At 40.0% G+C, this 24475-nt stretch overlaps 1 protein-coding gene across 2 annotated transcripts in view; it reads left to right on the forward strand.

Annotated features, from left to right (window-relative positions):
- The first annotated feature begins 1259 nt into the window (after positions 1-1259).
- Positions 1260-24475, forward strand: part of STK4 (serine/threonine kinase 4) — an 85337-nt gene continuing 62121 nt past the window's right edge. For both annotated transcript variants that reach the window (XM_065891806.1, XM_065891807.1), the window contains exons 1-6: positions 1260-1341; positions 6881-6961; positions 12985-13113; positions 15462-15576; positions 19094-19258; positions 23208-23375. In XM_065891806.1, the coding sequence (XP_065747878.1) occupies positions 1307-1341; positions 6881-6961; positions 12985-13113; positions 15462-15576; positions 19094-19258; positions 23208-23375 (693 nt within the window). In that variant the 5' untranslated portion in view covers positions 1260-1306. The remainder of the gene's footprint in view (positions 1342-6880; positions 6962-12984; positions 13114-15461; positions 15577-19093; positions 19259-23207; positions 23376-24475) is intronic.

Consider the following 24475-nt stretch of genomic DNA (forward strand, 5'->3'; position numbering starts at 1 on the left):
ATTCTTACTTCATAGGGTTTTTCGAGGCTTAAGTGGTAGCTTAGAATTGTGCCTGGCACATAGTAGATTCTCAGTAAATGTGTTCCTCCTGTCAAGAGAATGGCTCCATTACTCCGCTTTTAACATGTGGGGTCCCATACCTGGGTGACCCTGAAAGGTGGTTGATCAGGTGTTAGGTTTTGTAGATGGCATATCTTTGAGAAAAGCAGGACAATTAAAACCAGTGAGAGGCTGCTCTGGGTAACTTTCTCTGTGAGTAAATTAGGTGGAATCTTCCACTTTCTTAAACACTTGCTGATGGTGGTGGCAACTGAGGATTTATGAACTTCCACAGCTGTAACTGGATCTCTGAGTGGAGAGGAAGCTCTGTCTCTCATGCCCAACCAGAGGGTCCAAGTGGTTGTCCAGTTTGGTGGTGCAGGCTCTGGAATCAGATCCATCTGGATTTAAATCCCCAAACCTATACTTTTAGCTATGGGAGCTTCACCTCTCTGGCCTTACGAGAATAATATTACCTAACTTACAGTGTTTGAGAATATTAAATGAGTTAATAGTATTAGAGTACCGCAAACGTGATAAGCAGTGTCAAATAATTAATAGGTAAGATTGGAGATAACGTTACAGGCTTGATATAAGGATTAAATGAGATAATATATGAAAGCAAGTACATGGTAAGAGCTTAACAAACATTAGCTATTTTTATGTCCTCAAACTAACTGAAAGGTAAGGCTCTTAAAAGGATGCGGCAATTTGCAGGCTGATGCTATGTGACATCCAATGAGAGGTCATGCACGTTCCAGCCTCCACCTGGAACAAGAATTCAACCAGAAAGGAACGGTAGGAAACCACAAATACCTCCCGCGTAGAATTTGGCTTGTTAAGAATCCACAGTTCTTATCAAGCCGGTGCTTCGCAAGAAGCCTCAGTATCTCCGTCTGAGAAACGAGGGGCCGGGCCCGAGGCACAGATGGGTTCTTGGTTTCGAGACCGAGTGTCTCGGGCGAACAATGTCGCAAGAGACAAGGACGCCGTCCCGAGCTTGATTGAGGAGGCCTCCCCCGGGAGGAGGCTCCAGTGCTCCGCAGTTCCGGGTCCGCGCCTCGGCGCTCCACGTGACTCGGGTCCACACCACGTGGTCCAGGCCCGGACCTCGCGGCCCCGCCCCGCTCCCGCCCCGCTCCCGCCCCGCGCGCCGCTTCCGGTAGGGGCGGAAAGCGGAAGTGTGGGAGGGTCTGCGGGGCGGGATCCAGGAGGTCCCGGGGGAGGATGGATCAGTGAGCGGGTCTGGGCGGCTGCCGGCAGCGCCATGGAGACGGTGCAGCTCAGGAACCCGCCGCGCCGGTGAGGGGCTGCTGGCCAAGAGGAAGGGGGGGGGGGAGAGGCAAAGGCGGGAACTGGCGGAGGGGAGACACTGGCGTGCGAGACCCCGGAGGGGACGGACCTGCGGGGTGATCCGGCTGATGGGGCACCTGCTGAATCAGGGACCTCTGGCTGGTGGGGGTCCGGCCGAGGGGGATAAACGTGGGGCTGGTTAGAGAGATCGCTTGCTGGGGGGGGGACATATTGGCGGAAGTGGGGGACAGGTGGGGGGAGCAGCTGCTGAGGAACGTCGGGACAAGTTAGGGAGAGCACCTACTGAGGGCGGGGGCCACTGGGTGAGGACTGTCCTAGAAGGGACTCACTGAGGTAGGGAGCATGCTGAAGCCAGTTGAGAACCTACGAGGGGTCTGGCTAAGGGATGGGTCGGGAACTAGCAGAGAGGAGAGCTGGGCAGACTTTCTAAGGGAGGGAGTCCCACCCGAGGGGTGCAGTGGAGAGGATCTGCTGAGGGGAAAAGCTTTGCGCCTGAGGCCGAAGATGTGCCAAGGCAGGTGGACGATCTGGCAAGGGAGGCTTTGTGGAGGAGAGCATGTAAGAAGATGATTTTGATAGTGTCCCCACTCTAGATGATGGCACCTTTCATCCCTGATATCCAGGGTCCTCCAAATTTTCCTCATATCCAGCACTGGGAGGTAGAGAGGGAAATAAGAGACCATTTTCAGGACGGGCAAATTGAGGCCCAGAAGAGTTGAGACACAGTCCTGTATGTTGACTTCTTTGCTCTAGGTCTGGGTCACTGGACGTGGCCAGACTGCCCTTTTCAGGTCTGTATTGTTTTATATCAGCTCCAAATCCTCTTGCTCCCTGGAAATTGTTTTAAGTCAAGATCTGGGGGGTGGCTGATCCTGAAAAGTCTAATCCCCTGAGTTGGTTGCAGTTGTATCAGTGATTTGCTCTGTGGACACCAGGGTCTTCTCTCACTCTGCCACATCTGGAGAAAAATCGAGAGTAGAGACTGAGGTGCCAGTGCAGTTTGCTTCAGTTTCACAGAGACCTCTGACTTCCTGCAGCAGAATGAACTCTGAAGTAGGAAGTGTTCAGTGTGTGGGAATTCGGGGCAGTGGAGAGGTGAAGGGAAGGGATCGACAGCCTGGGCTGCGCCCTTGGCTTTGTTTGAAGGGCACAAACACTGCAGAAGGCAAAGAGCTGGTTGGGATGGACTCAGCTCACCCTACTGTAGTGTGCCGAGTCTGAAATAAAATCATTATTGCACTCATCTAGCACTTACTGGGCGCCAGACACTATTCTCAGTGCTTTCCATGTCTCTTGTTGAACCATATGAATTTGCTGATATTTGACCATTTTTGATCTATAAAAATAGAAGTTTCATATGGTTCAACTTATCGTTGACTCATTTGACCCTCACATCAATCCCATCACCTGTATCTCTGTTTTACAGGTGAGGAAACTGAGGCCCAGAGAGGTTAGTGATCAGCCAAAAGTCCCACAGTTACTAAGTGACAGAGCTGAGATTTCTTTTTAAATTAATTAATTTTTGGCTGAGTTGGGTCTTTGTTGCTGCGCACTGGCTTTCTCTAGTTGCGGCGAGCGGGGGCTACTCTTTGTTGCGGTGCGTGGGCTTCTCGTTGCAGTAGCTTCTCTTGTTGTGGAGCATGGGCTCTAGGCGCCCGGGCTTCAGTAGTTGTGGCACGCGGGCTTCAGTAGTTGTGGCACGCAGGCTCTAGAGCGCAGGCTCAGTAGTTGTGGCGCACAGGCTTAGTTGCTCCGCGGCATGTGGGATCTTCCTGGACCAGGGCTCGAACCCGTGTCCCCTGCACTGGCAGGTTGATTCTTAACCGCTGCGCCACCAGGGAAGCCCCAGAGCTGGGATTTTAATCCAAGCAGTCTGGTCCAGAGTCCATGCTCTTGGCTGCCTCAGTCTGATGCCTTTCTGGAAGTATCCCTGTTTCACAGGGCCTTGTGTATGTTAGCAGATATATGCTGTAGCACCATAGATCCAATTATAAATGGACACTGGTTATAAATCCTTCTGAAACATGTTTGTTCTCTCCCTGAGGCCCTGGTTTAATTGAAAAGAGAATTAGGAATCTGCGTTTTGTTTCTGCTTTTGCCTTGTGCTGTATAATCTTGGGCAAAAGAGTAAACCTTTTTGGTTTTGACACACTCATTTCCTGGGCCTTTTGGATTTTAAAATTTTTATTGAATGTGCAAGAGAAAAGCATTGCAGGGCTGAATTCTTTTTTTTTCTTTTTCAAATTATGTATAATTTTTAATCAACATACAGGAGTACAACTCCTCTCATGAAGAGGGCAAGTACTCTGTAACACCTATAAGGTTGCTCCAAGCTTTTCTAACCTTACAGTGTGATTCTCAGCCATCTTCAAGATCACTGAGATTAAATAAGTGGAGTATTAGTAAACTCTTGCTGGTCAGTATTTCAAAAAAAATTGTCCAGGAGGGCTGAATACTTAAATGACTGGTGCTTTCCTGCTCACCGTAGCTGGTGAACTGCCGGGACTTGCAGCCAGTTAACTTTATTATCATTTGTATCAGTTTGTTAGGCCTGCTGTGTCAGGTTCACAGACTGGGTGACTTAAGAGAAATTTATTTCCTCACAGTTCTGGAGGCTAGAAGTCCGAGATCAAGCCATCAGCAGGGTTGTTTTCTGTTGAGGCCTCTCTTCACATGGTCTTCCCTCTGTAACTGTCTGTGTCCTTATCTTATGAGGACACCAGTCATGTTGGATTAGGGCCCACCAATTGACCTCATTTTTACCTTAATTACCTCTTTAAAGGCCCTATCTCTAAATACAGTCACATTCTGAGGTACTGGGGGTTAGGACTTTAACATGAATTTGAGGGGGCTGGGAGAGGGAAACACATTAATTTTATTTTCATTAAAAAATTTCATCCACTTATCTTATATATTTGTTGTAACCCACAACAACTTCTGTGTGGAAAGAGGGATAGGTATATGTAAATAAAATGGACCTTACAAGAGTTCTAAGGTGGGAGAAAGAAATTTGGGAATTAGCCAAACCGGTGAGTAACTACTTCATAAACACCCTTATTTGTGTTTGGAAAGATACAGGTGTCTTTTCAGAGATTCAGATGGCATGTGTTTCCAGCAAGGGAAAGCAGTCCCAATGCAGGAAGTGTTCTTTGTGTCCTTGAGTTTGACATTTGTGTGTGACTAAGTGAATGATGATAGATTAAAGTTGACGGTTTATGTAGGAGTTTATGATTTTAACAAGTGAGTTGCCATTAGATACAAATAGTGTGGTGGAATGTGTAGGGTACATTTCTGGGATGCTGGCCGTCCACGTGGCCACCTGACATAGGAGCGGAGCATCCCCCTGTGTTGGATCCATGGAAGCTGTGTCGGCCAGGCCTGTTAAGTTATGAGCAAGCGGTGAAACTACCTAGGACCTGGGGAAGCACAGCTGAGAGGGGCTGAATCATCAGAGTTGGGCTGTTTGGTTATAGTGCTCCTTCCATGAAGACTCATGTAAAAAATAGCATTGAGTCCCTTATCAAAAGATTTTCCATAGAAATCTTATCTGTCGATAACACAGTAATACTTTTTCAGGGTGAAATTCTTTTTAGTTTTGAAACTTCACAAGGATTGCTGAGAAAGGTTTATGATTCTCATCATTGCATTCATTAATCCATTTAACAAATGTTCTTATTGACCACCTCTGGGTTCAGGCACCAGAGATAAAAAGATCCCTTAAGACCGGACCAAAACCAAACAAAAGCGCCACTTAGATGGTTTTAAAGAAGTATCTGAGCACTCATATAAAGTTTGTCTGTCACGGTATTATCAGAGGCCTGCAGCTGTCTCTCATGGCAGTGGCCGTTTCCTTTGTTATGCTGTGTTCTCAGTAATAGTTGAAATAGTGAGTTTTGCTTTTTGTAAACCACGAAGTCACCACTTCAAAGGAACACATTTGATCTTCCTTTATATGAACTGTTTATAAAACTGTAATTATACTTGAGAAATGAGGTATTGTCCATTGTTTAAGCAGTTATAAATTCAATGCTTCATCTCCCCCGGGTTATGAGATGTTCATTCTAATTTCTGAGTTCATAGAAATTTCACTTCTGACATTGAAGAGGAATTTCACTTCAGTCCTTCTTGTTTTGAAACTGGGAGTTTTTGTGATGTCATTGGAATTTAATTCTTAGAACCTTTTGATTTTCAAAGGTCGGTGTGGTCGTGTTTGTTAATTTTCAAGTTATGGAAGTTACTGACTTGGAGCAGTTCTCCATTTCTCTAGTCTTTGACATTTATAAAATCCTGTTAAGATTGTCTTTTTGAGATCAGCGTTTATTGGTGGATACACTTGATGTGTTGAGGTGTGTGGGTTTTTTTTTTTCTTTTGTCTCTTTTTTGGCTTCTTTCATGGTTTTGCCACTTTATCTAGGAAGGTACACATTTATGTGTATGTGTATTTTTTTTGTTCAAGTCTTTTCTTGTAAAAATTGGTATTGTCCAGCTAGTTTAAACATTTTTCTTTTCAAAGAAATTTTCAGTGGACTACTTCCATATTTCACCATTTCCTGAGCTCTCCTTTCTTTGTTGTCCTTTGTAGTTTCAGGAAACCATTGTGTAGAACCCACACACGCAAATAGTCCTTAGCAAACTCCTCCTTTAAGCCTGTTAATAATTTTCAGAGGTCTCAGAGTTTTTTCTTTAAAAAAACCCTACTCTTAATTTATAACCTCCCATGTTTGTCATAGTCAGAAAAATCCCAATTATCTGGAAGTTGTGAGTAGCACCTATCTTTGATTTCGGGAGATAGTCAGGTATACAACTGCCCATCAGAGAGTCTTGGTGAGACTATTTGAAACTCCCAGCTGCCTGGTTCGTTTTTACTTTTGGTCACGTCTGAGTGTATACTCTCCTCTTTCTGTTTCTGTGATACCTACAGAATCCACGTGTTTCGACAGAAGTGCCAAAGTCTTGCTAATGGAGGGCAAGACTCTTCTATGTCTTCCTTGGCCTCTAGTCTAAGACCATGTTTCAGTTCATAGCTAAGCTTGCATTAAACATCTTTTCTGAACAGAGAGTTATGCCATCTTAATTCATGGAATCTCAAGATTTAAATGGGTTCTGAAGGTTATAGCTAATGCTTAAATCCACTCTATAACATTTCAGCCACACGAGGACTCATTTTCTGTTTAGATGCTCCAGTGATGGGAATCTAGGGACTTCTTAAGGCAGTCTAAACCATTTCGTAACAACTGTTATTGTTAGAAAATTCTTACTCCTGTGGAACTGAAGTCAGCCTCTTGGTAGCTCTTCACCCTCTGGTCCTGATTCTGCTGATCAGGGTGACCAAGGACATGTGTAACATGTCCATAGACCAGCCCTTCAGCTTCCCTTAAAGTTCTCTTAGCTTGCCTTTGTGGTCATTTACCAGTGAAGACTTTGTAAAGAAATCCCTAAGATGCTAATTGTAAAATAAATAATGCATTTTGTATTCTAGTTGCTAGCAAGTAAAATGTATTTTATGTTTAAATTTCTTTGTCCACAGGCAGCTGAAAAAGTTAGATGAAGATAGTTTAACTAAACAACCAGAAGAAGTGTTTGATGTCTTAGAGAAACTTGGAGAAGGGTGAGTACACAGAAAATGTAGGTGGACTAAGTAGGTCCCAGTCTTTTTCCTGCCCCAACACCAGGAGGATGTGAACCTTTCTCGTGGCAATAATTTGGAAAACTAAAGAAAAGAAAGGGGAATGTTGCATATTACCACTGCTCTGGGTAGTGTAGGAGGTAAATTTAATACTTGAAATGCCCTTTCCCTCTTCCCCCAATTAGTTCTATAGACAGATTTAGTGATTCCTGATCTTTTCAAGACCATGGACATCTATTGTTTTCTCTCTTGTAAAATCTGTGGTTTGCATGATTTTATCTATTTAACAGATAACACTAATAAGTTTTTACTTCATTTAAAATTTTCTTATTAATCAGACATATTTTAATTTTCTGTTCATAGCTTCTGAGAGATATGCAATAACTTGTTTCATGAAAAAAACACTGGAAGGACTTCCCTGGCGGTCCAGTGGTTAAGGCTCCACACTTCCACTGCAGGGGGCACGAGTTCCACCCCTGGTCAGGGAACTAAGATCCTGCATGCCACACAGAGCAGCGGAAAAAAAAAGGAATTCAGCATTTTATCAATAGTTAATGCAGCTTTGGGAAATACAGTAAATAAGTCAAGGACTGTCACTACCTTTACATCTTTCCTAAGAGATCCAGAATTACAGATTGGGAACCAGAGGACTTCTTGAAACACAGATTGTGAATGAGTTTATAAAATACTGGTGAAATGATATTTGGTAGTAGATAGTGGCCGTCATTGGCTTTCCTGATACAATAAACGTTATATCATAAGTTTTTATACTTTTACATATATTGATACTTTTAATCTTTGTATGTTTATTTCTTTTTCTTAAGGACCAAGACATTAAAATATTACAGACACCCTTTCTTAAGTTTTTGTTGTTCATTTTTGAATAGGTAATCAAGTCACATGATCCAGAATTTTAAAAGTGTAAAAGTGTTACAATGAAAAAAATTTGCCTCCTGTCTCTATCTCTCAGCCACCCAGAAGCAACCAGTATAGCAGTTTTTTATGTGTTCTTCAGAGGTAGTTTATGCATATATAAGCAAATAAACATGTGGGTGTGTGTTTGTGTAATTTTGTAAAATCTCTTGGGAGTACTTCTGGTTCAAGAGAAGACCTGAAATGTTAACTTATAAAAATGTCAAATTAATGTCTGTTCTTTAAAATCAGCTTTTTTATGTCATTAGATTATTTTGGAGTTTAGTGTTATTTATGCCTAATATAGATATGCAATGTTAAACCCAATCCTGGATTACATGGAATAGGTTTTCATGGATTAGCTCCTTGTGAAAAACATTAGTCATCATCTTTTTGTAAGTTGGAAAAATACTCTTTGGAATCAAGCAAGAAATCAAGCAGAGAAGGGAAGTAAAAGATGACACCACCTGCGCTGCTAAAAGACAAGTACACGATGAATCTGAAACCACAAGTTGACTTGGCATTGTTAAAGGTATGCGGGGGGCGGGGAAAAACCCAGTCCTTCTATGTCTCTTTGCTTGCCATTTTCGGCTCTAACTTGATATCCTTGGTATTTCCTCAAGGCAGTGAGTCAAAGGCCCTTAATCTAACCATGCTCACAGGGTATACTTAGACTAAGATCAAGAGTGGTAGGCATAGTTGACTATGTATGTAACTAACTTGTTTCTTTCATTTTTAATGAAAGTATATTACAGTTGTAAGAACATAGACTCTGAAGTCAGACATATCTGGGTTAAAACTTGCTCTACTGTTTATTAGTCATAATAAACAAGTGAGCTCCAGCAAATTGCTGAATATTTTGAAGCTTCGCAAACCTCAACTATAAAGTGGGGATATTTGCATCTCCCTCATAGGGTCGTGTTGAGCGTTTCATGAGATGGGACTAAAGTACTTAGTGCAGTGCTTGTCACCTAATAAGACCTCGTTAAATGGCAACTATTATTATTTTATTTTTAAATTTATCAATTGAAGCATTTTTTCAGACCTTATCATGACAAATGAAAGTTAAGTCGTAAGTCTTAAAGTATATCTAGGTGTTTTTGAAGGGAGCTCTGTTTGGGTTGTTTGGTTTTGAGGAATGTCAAAAGAATACTGTAGACAGAGAGTGATCAGGAATGTAAAATAAGGAGAAACTAAGCTAATTATGATTATTTTAAATTATGTTTTAGATCTATGGATGTCTTCATTAAGGACCTTGGAAATTTCCCTGTAAAGACATCACCAGAGAGAAAACAATTAAAACTTCAGATCTTCCCATGTTATCCTCATATTGTCTTTTTAAATGATACCACAAGTGCTTGGATTTCTGTCATCCCGACTGAATGAGCCTGAACAAGCTTCATTTAATGAGCAAAATCCCAAAGGAAAACCCAAACTGTGCTTCCTTCCTAAACACAAATGGCCATGCCATCCCTGGAAAATGAATGGATTGTGAACTCTCACTGACATGGGCCTTGTGAAATGAGCTCTGGCTAAAAGATTGTATCGGATTCCCAAGGCTGCAGCTATTCTGCATTTTGAGGAAATCATATGGATCTGTGGCAGAGCAGAGCCAAAGCTCCAGACCAGGATGGATGGACAGCACTTGGAAAGTGTTTTGAATTAGAGCCTAGTGCCTTTTTTTTTCCTCTTATACTTAAAGTTTTACACATTGACTCATTTAAGTTTTTAATCATAGGATAATAACAAAAACATCTTGCCCATAGTTTCATAGCTAGTGAGTGGTATTAAGACTTATGCCTGGTTAATTTGGCCTCAAATACTGTATAATTTCTATGTTTCTGCATTGACCCCTTGCCTTGCATAGCTTGTGGGAAGCACTTCCACCCCCACCATCTTTGTTCTCTGCCAGTTAAAATTCATTGAATCACTGTAGTTTTTGTTGTAGGGAATTAGGTCTTAAGGGACTTGCCTATAAGGGAGCATGACTGCTAAAGCCTTCTAAATCCTCTGTACTGTAAGTGTGATCTGTGGAATCATGAATCTTAATTGTTCCTATGAGCTCTTGGAGTTTTCTTGGCTGTCCAGATAGCATAGTGAGGCGTGGAGGGTGTTCTGGTCAAGACTGCTGAGTAAGTGCACGTAGGAACCTCTCCATTTCAAATATATAGGAATAATAAATGAAAAAATTTTTTTAAAATATAAGGATACATAGCCAGCTATAGACCAGGGGTAGAAAAGATAGCTGTCATCGTAAGAGGAGAGTAAAGCATGCCTTGTCCTTGTCGGGGGATTGTGGATGGGCTTCCTGTATGAAGTTGTAGTATCATTTTCCTGTGGCCTGGGGAAAAAGCAGAGGGACTGGTCTGACTATAGGAACTGGGCCTGGACTGTATTCAGGTATGGTGTCTTGAGGGGCAAAACCCCTAAATCTTAGTGCAAGACCTGGTTTAAATTGTATAGCCTAGATGACTGAGCTAGGGGAACCATGAAACCATCCTGACATCATGAAACACTCATGACATTGAGCACTGTGTAGAGAAGAATCATTCAAAATAAAAGGAAACCCATACAAGGAAATCCAGCGCCGTGAGATAATCAACAGACCTAACAAGTGGGGGAACTCCCACCCGAGGAAATAGAAATAATGGAGCCATCTGAAACAGGATTTAACGTTTGTTTACGATTTTCAAAAAGGTAAAAGGAGAGAATAGCATCCTTAAAAGGAGAACACGAAATTATTAACCTGAACAACCCCATGAAAAAGAAAAAGTTGGGAATCTTGACAATGAAAACTACAATAATTGAAGTTCTAGAGCCCAATAAATTGGATAAACAGTCAACTAGACAAGCTGAAGAGAGAATTTGTGAATTGAAAGCTAGAAGTGAGACTGATCACAAAATGCAGGACAAAAATATAATGTTGGAAACTAGGAAGACAGCATGGATTGAGGTCCGATATAGGTCCCATAGGAGCTCTAGAAGGAGATTAGAAGTAATAGAGAGGAAATAAAGAGATAATACTAAGAATTTTCCAGACTTGAATAAAGCTTCAGATTGAAGAAGCTTATGGAGTGCCAAATAAATCAACTTCTAGTTATAGTAAAATTACAGAATGTTAAGGATAAAGAGAAATCTGAAAAGCTACAGAGAGATTACCCATGAAAAATGACAACCTGATGACAACTGACTTCTTTACAGCAATAGAAGATGAAAAACTACAGTAAATGAGCTGAGGGAAAGCTATTGTCAAAGAATTCTATATCCAGAAAAACTCGTTCCAGAATGAGGGTGAAATAAAGACCTTTTCACATGTATGGGACCTAGGGTATCAAGAATAACTTTGGATGAAGTTACAGAATACCCAGCTAACAGTGGCTAACCAATAAGAGCATTTGATAACTAAGTAGCAAAAAATCTGGGGGTGAAAGATTCCAGAATGGCTAACTGGCTTGATAATGGTTTAGCATTTGTGTAATTCTCATAGTCTCAAGATGACCATGTTAGTTTCAAGCGTCGTGCCTCACGTGACAGTAACCAAAGCAGGAAAGCAAGTGGCAGGTGAAAATGGGCCACCTTGTTTGCTTCTCTCTTACCAGGGAGGAAAGTTTTTCCTAGAGACCCTTCTGAAGAATTCCCCTTAAATTTCATTGGCTGGAACTAGGTCATATGCTTACTACTAGTTCAGTCACTGGCCAAAGGGGATAGAAATCCTGCAACTGGCTTGTACCACCTTGCTTTAGCCCCAGGGACCAAGCATTTGCCACCCTCACAAGTCAGGGTGTTATCGTATCAAGGAAGAAGGGTCAGTGGTTGGATCTTCCACACATGGTCAGCCGTTGCCTTTCCCTGGCAAAAAAAAATGTTTTAGGCAACATTTAAGTATCATTATACTAGCTTTGCCGATATAAGGGATTCTGATGGAATGGAAATTTTTTGTGTGTGCTCTACATAGATTTTTAAAAAAAGTTTTCTGTGACTTTCACATTGAAACAATCCTTGAGCATCATTTTGTTAGCTAGAGCACTCAGCTACTTTGATGTATTAGGTGGCACTGTTATGATCTTTTTTTTCACTAAGACAGTATGAAGAAACAGGTGTGTTTGGGAAATATGAAAGACAGTTTACTCATTATTTCACTGACAGCCATCCAGAATTTCAGTAAAAATGTAATCTATGCAAGATGATGATGATATCTCATTTAACCATCACAATTGTCTTGTAGTAGTGTTGTTGTCATTTTATAGATGAGAAAAATGAGGCACAAGGTTAATACTATGTCTGTAAATGAGAGCTGATATCTAGTGGTGGTAGGACTCCAATCCTGGGTCTTTAGATTCTAAATCTACTGTTCTTTTAGCCCCCAAATTGAATAGCTACATAACCTTTCATTTATCTTGATAATAAACTCGTAAAGGAAGATGGAGCAAAAGGCAAAAAGAATTTGTATGTGCTCTGTTCACCTGATACTAGCATTTAAGAGGCTTACATTTTTAGTTTCCTTAATGTTTTAAGTATTATTGCAAGTAAGAGGAGAAAGGACTAAAAGACCTCATGGTACTAGAATGAGTGCAAGAAAACCAAGACCCCCATTTTTGTACCCCAGTACAGATGTGGAAAGAATCTAGGCTTTGTATTCTGACAGACCTGGATTCATATCCTGGACTGACCACTTATTTATCACTTATGTGACCTTGGGCAAGTCATGTAACCTCTCTGAGCCTTTTCACATTTGCCTGCAAAATAGGGATGATGACCCCTTCATGACCCCCTTTTTTGTAAGGATGAACCTCAGATGATGCAATTTCTAGCAGACATCAGACATGGTAGCTACTCTATCACTGTTATTTCCTACTAATACATTCAGTAAAATTTAAATGTGAAGTTTCTAAGATGCCATTTTGTGGTAAGTTCTCTTAAGGCCAGTTTTTCCCTGAAGTACTTTAGCTATCTCAATTTTGCAAGTGTAGCTAAGTATATATGTCTTGGGCATGTAGGGGTATAAATTAGAATGGTGAGTTGCTTGTGTTTTACCACTTTTTATCTCTTGGCTTGCTTTGACTTTGTAAATGTTCTCCTTCCCCCAATTATAGGTCCTATGGCAGCGTGTACAAAGCTATTCATAAAGAGACAGGTCAGATTGTTGCTATTAAGCAAGTTCCTGTGGAGTCAGACCTGCAGGAGATAATCAAAGAAATCTCTATAATGCAGCAATGTGACAGGTAAAGGCATCTGGTGTTATTTTGGAGATAACATGGTTTCGAATATGCTGTGATTATTTAGAGTTTGACACCTAGAATTGCATTTACTTAGATATTTTGCAAACGGAAGAGTTTAGTGGAATCACTACGAATGTTCTTTTCAGAAAAAAAAATGATGAAAAAGTTTCTGTGTTTCAGCAGCTAAACTTACAGAGTTTCTATTTTTGCATTGTTTTGTTCTGTTTTGTTTCAGTTTAGCCCTTTTCAAAACTAGGAAGAAGAGGCAAAGAGGCAGAAGGTGGTGGTGGCTAGCCTTTTTTTTTTTTTTTGATAATGATCTCTCTTACTTCCTATTGAGAAAACATTTCTACAGAGACAGCTAAGAAGAGAGAATTCAAATGGTTTTCGCTCCAGAAACCTTAGAATAGCAAATGGACCTACAAAAAGAGAATACTTATTTATGTATTACTGTTCTGTTCCTTCCTTCACAATTTTAAGAAATGATTCCAGCTGAGAGTAGTTAAGTATTTTATTTTTGAGGAACTAAGATTTGTCAAATGCTGCAAGCAGGAAGTTGGGCCGGCAGGTGACCGCAGAAAAGCACGTGGTTTGCCCTGAAGCTCCATGACAACATGGGAGGTCACTGTGGTGGAGCAGGCTTCCTCGGTTTCGATTGGCGAGAAACACAAACTGAAGGGCAGTGGCAGCTCTAGGGAGTTGAAAGGAGACTGAGAAAGTCTTGCAGCTCGAGGCTGCCTTCATCTTTCTGAAGCTCTTTTGGTCCGCAGATCAACTCAGTACCTCCTGTTTGTAAAGCTTGTACCTTAAGGCAGGTGGGGCTACCTGCTAGGCATTTTGCCCAGGAGCCCTTAAGTCTTGTAGACTTGTGAACGCAATCACTTCTCTTCTCCCTCCCTCCCTTTCTTTTTTTCTTTATACTTTTGTGGTTATTTCGTACTGGCTAAAACCCTCCTATTTCTTGATTGGAGGGACCAGAGTAAGGTAGCAGTTTTTCTTTGCCTCTTGCATAAGATACATTACAGGAGCTCTTTCCAGTGGGCAAATTGGAACTTTGCCACTTTTGATAGACTGTGCAAGAGCTGTGTTCCAAACAGGGTGTGCAGATGTGTCTAATTAAAGATGAGGGATTTCAAAGAGCCTACTCTGTGCTAAGAAATACAAAGAGATACAGGGCAGAGTGCTGGCCCTCTTAGAGTTTATAGACTTTTAATTGGACAGGACAGGCTTATAGATGAACAGGAGAATCTAGTCGACAATACAAGATTGTATAGGACATACTCCAGCAGTGAGTACCTGACAGTAATTGCCTTGTAGAGGCATTAAACACTATAGAAATTCAGGGAAGGGAGAGCAGGTGTGGTGATCTGTATCTTAAGAGGTTTATTCATCCATTTCTTCATTAATATTCATTTTGTGTATGTGTATATATATTTTTCCTGCTGTCCTTGTCATTGGCGTGTTTCCCAAGGATGAAGGGGCGTTTGAAATTTTGAGAGTTAATGCAGCTGAGTTGGTTTTAGCATCTTCCGTTACTATGTTATGCAATATTATTTAGCCCTGATAATGATCTAGCTAAAGCTGGTAGCTTCAGAGGACAAATTATTTCATTTTAAAGGGATTTTGACATTTTTCTGAAATCTGTCTTCAAGACCAAACTTTCAAGTCTGATTCTGAATATTTTTCCTTTACAATAGATTGTAGTATGATTTTATTTTTTTCCTTGTTACAAAGTATATGTGACTTCTTGGAAAAATGCAAATAAAAAAAGAAAGGAAACCACTTTTCTCTTTGGAGAGAGAATCGTTGTTAAATACTACTTGGTATACATATCCTTCCACATCTCTTTTTGGAGTTTCACCATGCTTGCTATTATGTAACCTGCGTTTTTGTTTGTTTGTTTTTTGGTAAACAGAGTATCGTCTCGTATTATCAAGTATTCTTCTATAACGTCTTCCATGGATTCATGGTTGTTGCATTAAACGGATATATCATTATTTCTTAAAGAAACTCCCTAATGTCAGACATTTAGATGGTATCTGAATTTTCACTTTTATAGACAGTACTGTGATGTTACCTATTTATTTTTGAATATCTGTAATTCTTTTCTTAGGATGAATTGCAGACTTACAAATGCTGGGTTGAGGGACCCACACAATTTTTGCACTACTATTATTGCCCTCCAGAAATCTGTACTATTTTACATTCTCATCAAGAGGGTGCGTGTTTTAACCTTAAATATGAATAATTGATCTTTTGACCTGAGAAATTAATTTTCATGTATTTAACATCATGAATTCATAGGGATGTTTGAAGGCTGTTCCACTAACTCATATTGTCTCTCTCTCTAGCCCTCACGTAGTCAAATACTATGGCAGTTATTTTAAGAACACAGACTTGTGGATTGTGATGGAGTACTGTGGGGCTGGTTCTGTGTCTGATATCATTCGATTACGAAATAAAACGGTAAGTTTACCTTCTGGAATAGTAGGTATTTCCCCCTTTCCATGGTTCTTTCCCCCTCTGCTTTTTGATGTTTCTTAAATGTGGCAATTTTGATACCAACCAACCCAGTCCAGTGAAGTGCTTTGCTTATTTCTAACTGGGGACAAAAATGACAATCAAATCTTGGTTAAGCAATGAGTTCTGAGTGTTTAAATTTGGTTGGGTTTTCTCCTTCTACCCAGCGTGTTCACAGATTAGCTTCCTCATCAGAGAAAACTCTCTGTGAAAGATGATTTGCTGTTACTGTGATTGCTGAGAGAAAAGCTAGGAGTCATGGGTTCTAGTTTGGGCTCAGTGGCTTAAACTCTTTGTTTATTCGTTCAGTAAGTATTTCTAGAACACTGGTCTGGGCCTTCGGGATCCAGTAGTAAATAAGACAAGGACCGTGCTCTCATGGTAGTGCATTTTCTAGTAAGGCAACAAAAAGCAAATTAGTGGTAACCAGAGAATAAATACCAGATAGAGAGAACGGCTGTGAAGACAGGGAGTGACAATGAAGTGATAGTGGGTGCTTGGTGGGCTACTTGCGAGGAGATGGTTGAGAAACATTTAATTGTCTCTCGGGGAGGCGACATTTAAAGTAAAACGTGAATGACAAGAAGGAGCCATGAGTTCTAAAAGAACATTCTAGGTAGAATGAATTTGGCATGTTTGAGTGCTGGAGAGAAGGCCACTACATGACTAGAGAGGAATAGGTAAGGGGGAAGCTGTAGGAGGTGAGGTGAGGCAGGGGGGCAGGGCTAGATTATGTTGTGTATTATTGGCGGTGATAATGAGTTTGATCTTTTTCCATGTACAATAGGAAACAGTTGCTGGGTTCTAAGCAAGTGAGTGAGCCATCTGATATAAAAGATAACTTCTATAAACAACAAGGTCCTACTGGGCTGGCCAAAAAGTTAGGTTGGGTGTATTTGTTTTTTTAATTTAATTTAATTTATTTTTTATACAGCAGGTTCTTATTAGTTATCTATTTTATACATATTAGTGTGTACATGTCAATCCCAATCTCCCCATTCATCACACCACCACCATTTTCCCCCCTTGGTGTCCATACGTTTGTTCTCTACATCTGAGTATCTATTTCTGCCCTGCAGACCGGTTTATCTGTACCATTTTTCTAGGTTCCACATACATGCGTTAGTGTATGACTCACGTTATATTTCTGTTGGGCAGTGCTACCTTAACTGATTAACTCAGCTGGTTAGAATAAAGAGTTAGTAAGTCATGAACTTTGTTCTTTGGCCACAGAAGGTACCCCAAACTCTTGCTTGCCACTGTGCCAATAGTGTTTGCTTGGATTTTAATGAAACCTCTGTCATTTATTAGCTCTGTGACCTTTGGCACAAATTACTTGTCTGTGCTTCACCTTCATTATCTATGAAACGGTGATGATAATAATAGTACCTACCTCATTCGATTTTTTTTTTTAATTTGTATTTATTTATTTATTTTTGGCTGCGTTGGGTCTTCGTTGCTGCACGTGGGCTTTCTCTAGTTGCGGCGAGCGGGGACTACTCTTCGTTGCGGTGCGCGGGCTTCTCATTGCCGTGGCTTCTCTCATTGTGCAGCACGGACTCTAGGCGCGCGGGCTTCAGTAGTTGTGGCACACGGGCTCAGTAGTTGTGGCACACGGGCTCAGTAGTTGTGGCTCACGGGCTCTAGAGCACAGGCTCAGTAGTTGTGGCACACGAGCTTAGTTGCTCCGCGGCATGTGGGATCTTCCCGGACCAGGGATCGAACCCGTGTCCCCTGCATTGGCAGGCGGATTCTCAACCGCTGCACCACCGGGGAAGCCCCTCATTCGATTTTTATAAGGATTAAGTGAGATTATAAAAGTAGTGTGTAGCATAGATGAAATGCTTAATATTTTTTAGTTATTTTTAATATTATTAGCATAGTGCCTGGCTCATAATAGATGCTTATTAAATATTTGGTGATTGTCTGATTGATTCTGTAATAGTTATTAAACAACGTGGATTCTTACATGCCTTACTATATCATTTGATTTTCATGACGATCTTGAAGAAAGGTGATTCGCCTATTTTATAGATGGAGCAACTGAGACTAAGAGACATTAGATAACTTGCTGAAGTCACATGACTAGAAAGTAGAACCAAGAGTAAAAACTAGGTCTTTCTAATCCCAAATTGCATATTTTTTGCACCACAGCATATTCCCTTCTAAATATGAGTTGTTTGTCAGAAGGGGACTGATTGAGAGTCTGTTGATTGAGTTTGTTTAGGACTGGGGTTGGATCAGCACAAAGTCAGCATCGCACCGATCAGATATTCTGTTAGTCTCCCGCATTCTTGCTTACGTTTACTCATCATCATTCAGCAAATATTTTTTCAGGACCTACGGTGTGCTAGGTGGCTTTGTTGGTGCTAGGGATTCAATACTAAGCAAATCAAAGACATTTTAAAATGGAGCTTATGTTTCTAATAGGGAAGATGTCACATAAATAGGTATACAGATAATGTATAGTATGTCAGGTGGTGATAATGCTGCAACGACCAATAAGTAGGATAAGGGAATAGAGAATAGTCTAGGAATGGACGGAGCTAGCAAAGGCCTCTCTGATTTTCTGATGAGGTGACATTTGGGCAGAGACAGTGAAGTAAGGGACTCACTCATCCAGAAATCTAGTTGAAGGGCACTGCAGGCAGAGAGAACAGATAAAAAGGCCCAGAAGTGGTAGTGTGTTTAGAGTGTTCAAGGAATAGCAGGGTAGCCTGTGTGGCTGAAACAGGATGAGCAAGGTAGAAGGTGATAGAAGATGAAGGTAGCTGGGAGCCAGATAAGGTAAGACCTTGGTGAGGACTGGCTTTAATTCTGAGTGACTTAGAAAGCCACTGGACAATTTTGAGCAGATATGGCTTATATTTTAAACGGTTCATTATGGCTGCTGTGTGGAAAATACAATGTAAAGGGTCAAGGGAAGAAGCAACGAGACCAGTTAGGAGATTATTAGAATAGTTCTGGCAGGGCATTATGGTGGCTTGGATCTGGGTGATTACAGAGGATATAGTTGCATATATTTTGAAGATAGAGAAGAGCCAAGGATGACCTCAAGGTTTTTGGCCAGAGCAACTGGAAGAATGAAATTGCCTTTTACTGAGAGAGAGAAGACCATGGGAAGAGTAGAGTAGGTGAGTGGGTGGTAAAGAAAGGGATAGGGTGGTGGTAAAAATAAAGAATTTGATTTTGACATGTTATGCTTATGGTGCTTGTTAGGTATTCATCTGGAGGTGTTGTGTGGGCAAATATATGAATCTGATATTTGGGGAGAGATCTGGGCTGGAAATATAACTTTGGGAGTGGTCAGCATAGCAATGGTATTATAAGCTGTCAAATGCTGTTCACACGTTGAATAAGATTGTATATTCTAGGAAAGGAGTTTGGGTCTTATTTATTTTTTTCCTTTTTCAAATGTGCTGATGTAAACTAATAGCATTTTAACTTCTCATTCTTTTTTCAGTTAACAGAAGATGAAATAGCTACAATATTACAGTCAACACTTAAGGGACTGGAATACCTTCATTTTATGAGAAAAATACACCGAGATATCAAGGCAGGAAATATTTTGCTAAATACAGAAGGTCATGCCAAACTTGCAGATTTTGGGGTAGCAGGTCAGCTTACAGTAAGTAAAAATGTTACTTGTGTAGGTAACTTTCAGGTCTTCCTTGAGAAGGAGTTCCTTTTATTTATTTATTTAAAAATATAATATTTGATGTAATTGAATTGTAAAAAATTAAAAACTGTACCAATAGGTTACAAAGGAGCTGGTAGGTTATTTTAGATCCTTTCCTGGACTTCAGGTCCATAGTTTAACTTTGTTTAGCTTTGATAAAGATAAAAACAAAAACAGGAAATAATGGAGTAGAAGTTTAAATTCTATTGGGCTACATCATCATATTTATATATTTTTTTTTTAAATTTTTTTTTTTTTATTTTTCGGTACGCGGGCCTCTCACTGCTGTGGCCTCTCCCGTTGCGGAGCACAGGCTCCGGACGCGCAGGCTCAGCGGCCATGGTTCACGGGCCCAGCCGCTCCGCGGCATGTGGGATCTTCCCGGACCGGGGCACGAACCCCCATCCCCTGCATCGGCAGGTGGACTCTCAACCACTGTGCCACCAGGGAAGCCCTTTTTGTTTATTTTTTAATTTTTTTTTTTTTACATCATCATATTTATAAAAGGAAGAAGAATTAAATCTAAATGGCTTTCCTTGAATAAGACAGAATGTCATCTCATTCAGCCTCCAGGTAGCAGTTGGCTTTACTGAAAACACTCTCCTCATTTGGTTCCAGAATACAGACTCTTGATTTTCCTCCTACCTCAGTAGTGCATGGCAGTGAAATAAACCTTGCTTTAAAACAGGAAGTCTAAAATTATCTGATTTTGTAAAATCAGATAATATATGTGAAATATGTGTAGAAAAATAGAAGGAGTTCTGGACAGATATATACTAAAATTTGCAACAATGTTATCTGTCATTTTTCTTGGGTAGTAGAAAAATATATACATATATAGTTTGTTTGTTTAGAGCTGGTATTATATACAGGTTTTATTTTTTTAAATTTTAAATCTGCCTGGAACATGTTAGGGAGTTTCATAGGTATTGCAACAGCACAAAAATTGCTTTGATATTAAAAAAAAACTCAGGAACTTATTCCATACTGTGATTTGTGGGCCCTTCCAAAGATTTTGTTGTTAGCACATAAGTAAACAGTACTAAACAGTATTATCTAAATTACAATCTTCATAAGGAAACCAAATTGAAAAAAAAATCTCCTGGTGCTGTGTAAAAGATACTACAATTTAAAATATCAATTGCATTTAGTAACTGAGACTTTTTCCACAGAAATAGAAAATAACAATTTTAAAATTCATATGGAACCGCAAAAGGCCCCAAATAGCCAAAGCAGTCCTGAGAAAGGAGAACAAAGCTGGAGGTTTCACACTTTTTGATTGCAAACTCTATTACAAAGCTAAAGTAATCAAAACAGTATGGTATTGGCATAAAAATAGACACATAGACCAATGAAACAGAATCGACAGCCCAGAAATAAACTCATGTTTATACGGTCAGCTAATATTTGACAACGGAGCCAAGAATGCTCAGTGGGAAAAGATGGTCTCTTCAATAAATGATCTTGGGAAAATTAGATATTCATATGCAAAAGAATGAAACTGGACCCCTTTCTTACACCACTCACAAAAATTAACTCAAAATGGATTAAAAACCTAAATATGAGGCCTGAAACCCAAAAACTCCTAGAAGAAAGCATAGGGAAAATGCTCCTTGGCATTGGTCTTGGCAGTGATTTTTTGGATATGACAGTAAAAGCACAAACAGTGGGACGTCGTTGAGATTTTGGTTGGGATTGAATTGAATTGTGTTGAGGTTGTGTTGAATCGTAAATCAATTTGGAAAATATTGCCATCTTCATGATGTTGTGCTTTAAAAGTCCTTTTCTCCTTCAACATTGTATAGCTATTCATCTATACTTTCCTTTAGTACTTTTTGGATTTTGTTCTTTGTATTTAAATTTTCATCCTATTTGAACTTACTTTGGTGAAAGCATAAGGTAGGAATTTAACTGTAGAATCTTACAAATGAATAGACAGTTGCTCAGTGCTTTTTTCCCACCATAATCTATCCTTTGCTTGCTGATTTAAAAATGATGTTTTAATCGTATCTTCAAATTATACATTTATATACATATAGGGGTATGTGTGTGTTTGTATACCATAATCTGTTCCTGGACTTAATATTTTCCATTGCTATGCTACTATACTAATATAACTTTGTAATACAGATCTAGTTAGGTCAGTATCTACTTATTACTCTTAATGTTCAAAAAACGTTTAGTTATCCAGATATCCATTTCTAATTGGAAATAAACCTTGACAACAACATTGACTGTCACCACTTGAATGGTGCAAATTTGAAGTTTCAGAGCAAAGGAAATGACTTAAGCAGTAAGTTAGTTCCTTTGTTAATATTTTACATAGGACTGACAAAGTGAGATCAATTTAAAAATATTACCTGTTGTTTGCTCCTGACTGGCATAACCTAACTTAAGTGATAGACATTTTAGAAGGAACATGGGTGATGATGATGGGAAGTCCTGTTGTCTATTTAGTTCTGTTTAAAATCCTTCTCTTCCTAAAACACAGGAATTCTAGAAAGGTTCTCTTTCATTAGGGCCATGCTATTCTGGGAAAGTATGCAAGTAGTTATTTGCCCATGTGTACTATATTCATATATTATTTAAACCCCAAAGTAAGACTATATATATATACAGTATAATATTATATAAAATATATATATATTATAAAAAAGAAAATCATATTTGTACTATACGTACACACATATTTTCTCTTTTTTAAATTTTCTCTTTTTAAAATTTCCTGATTGCACATGTAATATACACTCACATAATGCAGCTGAGTGTTACAAAAGTATATGGGATGGAAAGTAAAAGTCTTTTGTAATTCTGTCTTCCAGATATGATTCTTGTTAATAGTTTGGTGTATATTACTTGGAGATTTTTTTTTCTATCCATATAACAACGTTTATTATTATTGGTTGTTGTTTTATTGTTGTTTTGATCATTGTTTTTCTTTTACAAAGACAAGGCTGTATTATATATAATTTTGAACATAAGTTTTTTGCTTCACAATGTGTCTTGTACATTTTTTCCATGTCAGAAAAGTGTATCTAGGTCCTTTTTTTTCATTGTATGGATATGTATTATATTTAACTTACTTCCTTTAGTTGGAAGTAAGTTGTGTTGTTTCCTTTTCTTTTTTCTCCCCCTTCTATTACAAATATTTCTACAGTACTTGTGCATATATCTTGGGGTACTTACATATAGGATACATTTCTAGAAATAGATTTGAATCAAAGGATATGGACATATAAAGTTAATAAATATTGCCAAGTTGCATACTAAAACATTGTATCAGTTTATGCTCCTATAACATTGTATTTTAGTGCCTGTATTTTAATCTATGCTATTATCAACAATAGTTATTAGTAATCAATCTCATTTTAGTGTTTCATTGATTGATTATTATTTTTTAATTAATTAATTTATTTATTTATTTTTGGCTGTGTTGAGTCTTCATTTCTGTGTGAGGGCTTTCTCTAGTTGTGGCAAGTGGGGGCCACTCTTCATCGCGGTGCGCGGGCCTCTCACTATCGCGGCCTCTCTTTCTGCGGAGCACAGGCTCCAGACGCGCAGGCTCAGTAGTTGTGGCTCACGGGCCTAGTTGCTCCGCGGTAATGTGGGATCCTCCCAGACCAGGGCTCGAACCCGTGTCCCCTGCATTAGCAGGCAGATTCTCAACCACTGCACCACCAGGGAAGCTCGATTGATTATTTTTTGTGTTTTAATAATTGATTGAGAATCTTTTATGTTTCTATGTCATTTGAATTTCTTCTGTGACTTGCTTGATCAATCATGCTTGAGTATGGTTTGTGTATGTATTTCAAGTCTAAGACATTTCTTATTGCTGGAAGGGACTCTTTTTCTCAACAGTTTTATCGCTTAGTGTTGACCTCTCTCCTTTCTATTTTAGGATACCATGGCCAAGCGAAATACAGTGATAGGGACACCATTTTGGATGGCTCCAGAAGTGATTCAGGAAATTGGGTACAACTGTGTGGCAGACATCTGGTCGTTGGGAATAACAGCCATAGAAATGGCTGAAGGAAAGCCCCCATATGCCGATATCCATCCTATGAGGGTAAGGAAATGGACAGAAAACCAGTGGGGTGGTTAGTTACCAGTGATCATTAGAAACTTAGTTAAATGACTTACTTGGTTGGGTACCAAACCATAAATGAATTAATTGTAAATAATTGATGTGTCAGTCTAGACTTCAGATGATGATACACTTCCACTAGTTGTAGTCGCTAATGAAGTCAGGTGTAATCCACCCCTCTCCATTCTAGAGGTTGTGTATTAGTAGCCCTGTGGTAGGACGTGGGCCAGGAAATGCGTGGTTGACTTGTACAGTGTGTATGTCTTTAATAGTTCAGGTGCTCACATTTTAACATAACAACACTAACTGGAGCTGAGCAGCAGTCCTCTCCTTTATACGGGGCATGGTCTTGCCACTTTATCAGTCTCCATGATTCCCTATTTGCCAAGTATCACTTACTGCAGTGTTTTCTCTAATGTTTTTTATAGTAGTATTGAGAGGAAAGGGGACTATTTTTTTAAACTTATGTCACTGACACCCAGTCTGATTCATTTGTTGTCTTTTTCCTGCCTGGCCCTTATAGGTATTTACATGTGTAAGTTCTGGAGGCTCTGTACTCTCCAACTTCCATCCACTTTTAGAGTATGAAGGGCCCGTAGGTTCAGTCTCCATTGAAACTCCTTCAGTGTAGCTACGCTAAGCAGTTTCCAGGCTTTCCCCACCCCTAGAACCCCTCATGATAGCACTGTTACAAGCCTTTGACCCTACCTTCTTCAGTGGCTCCGTAGTCTTCTCCATACCGCCCAACTCAGCCCCTCCTCTCTTCTGATTAAGTAGTCCTTCTATTAATAGACTTAACAGTTATTTATTTATTAAAATTTATTTATTGTATTCATTTATTTTTGGCTGCATTGGGTCTTCGTTGCTGCGTGTGGGCTTTCTCTAGTTGCGGTGAGCGGGTGCTACTCTTTGTTGCGGTGCGCGGGCTTCTCATTGCAGTGGCTTCTCTTGTTGCGGAGCACAGGCTCTAGGCACGTGGGCTTCAGTAGTTGTGGCACGTGGGCTCATTAGTTGTGGCTCACGGGCTCTAGAGCGCAGGCTCAGTAGTTGTGGCACATGGGCTTAGTTGCTCCATGGCATGT

The sequence above is a fragment of the Phocoena phocoena genome, chromosome 15, assembly GCF_963924675.1.
Source record: "Phocoena phocoena chromosome 15, mPhoPho1.1, whole genome shotgun sequence".
NCBI lineage: Eukaryota > Metazoa > Chordata > Mammalia > Artiodactyla > Phocoenidae > Phocoena > Phocoena phocoena.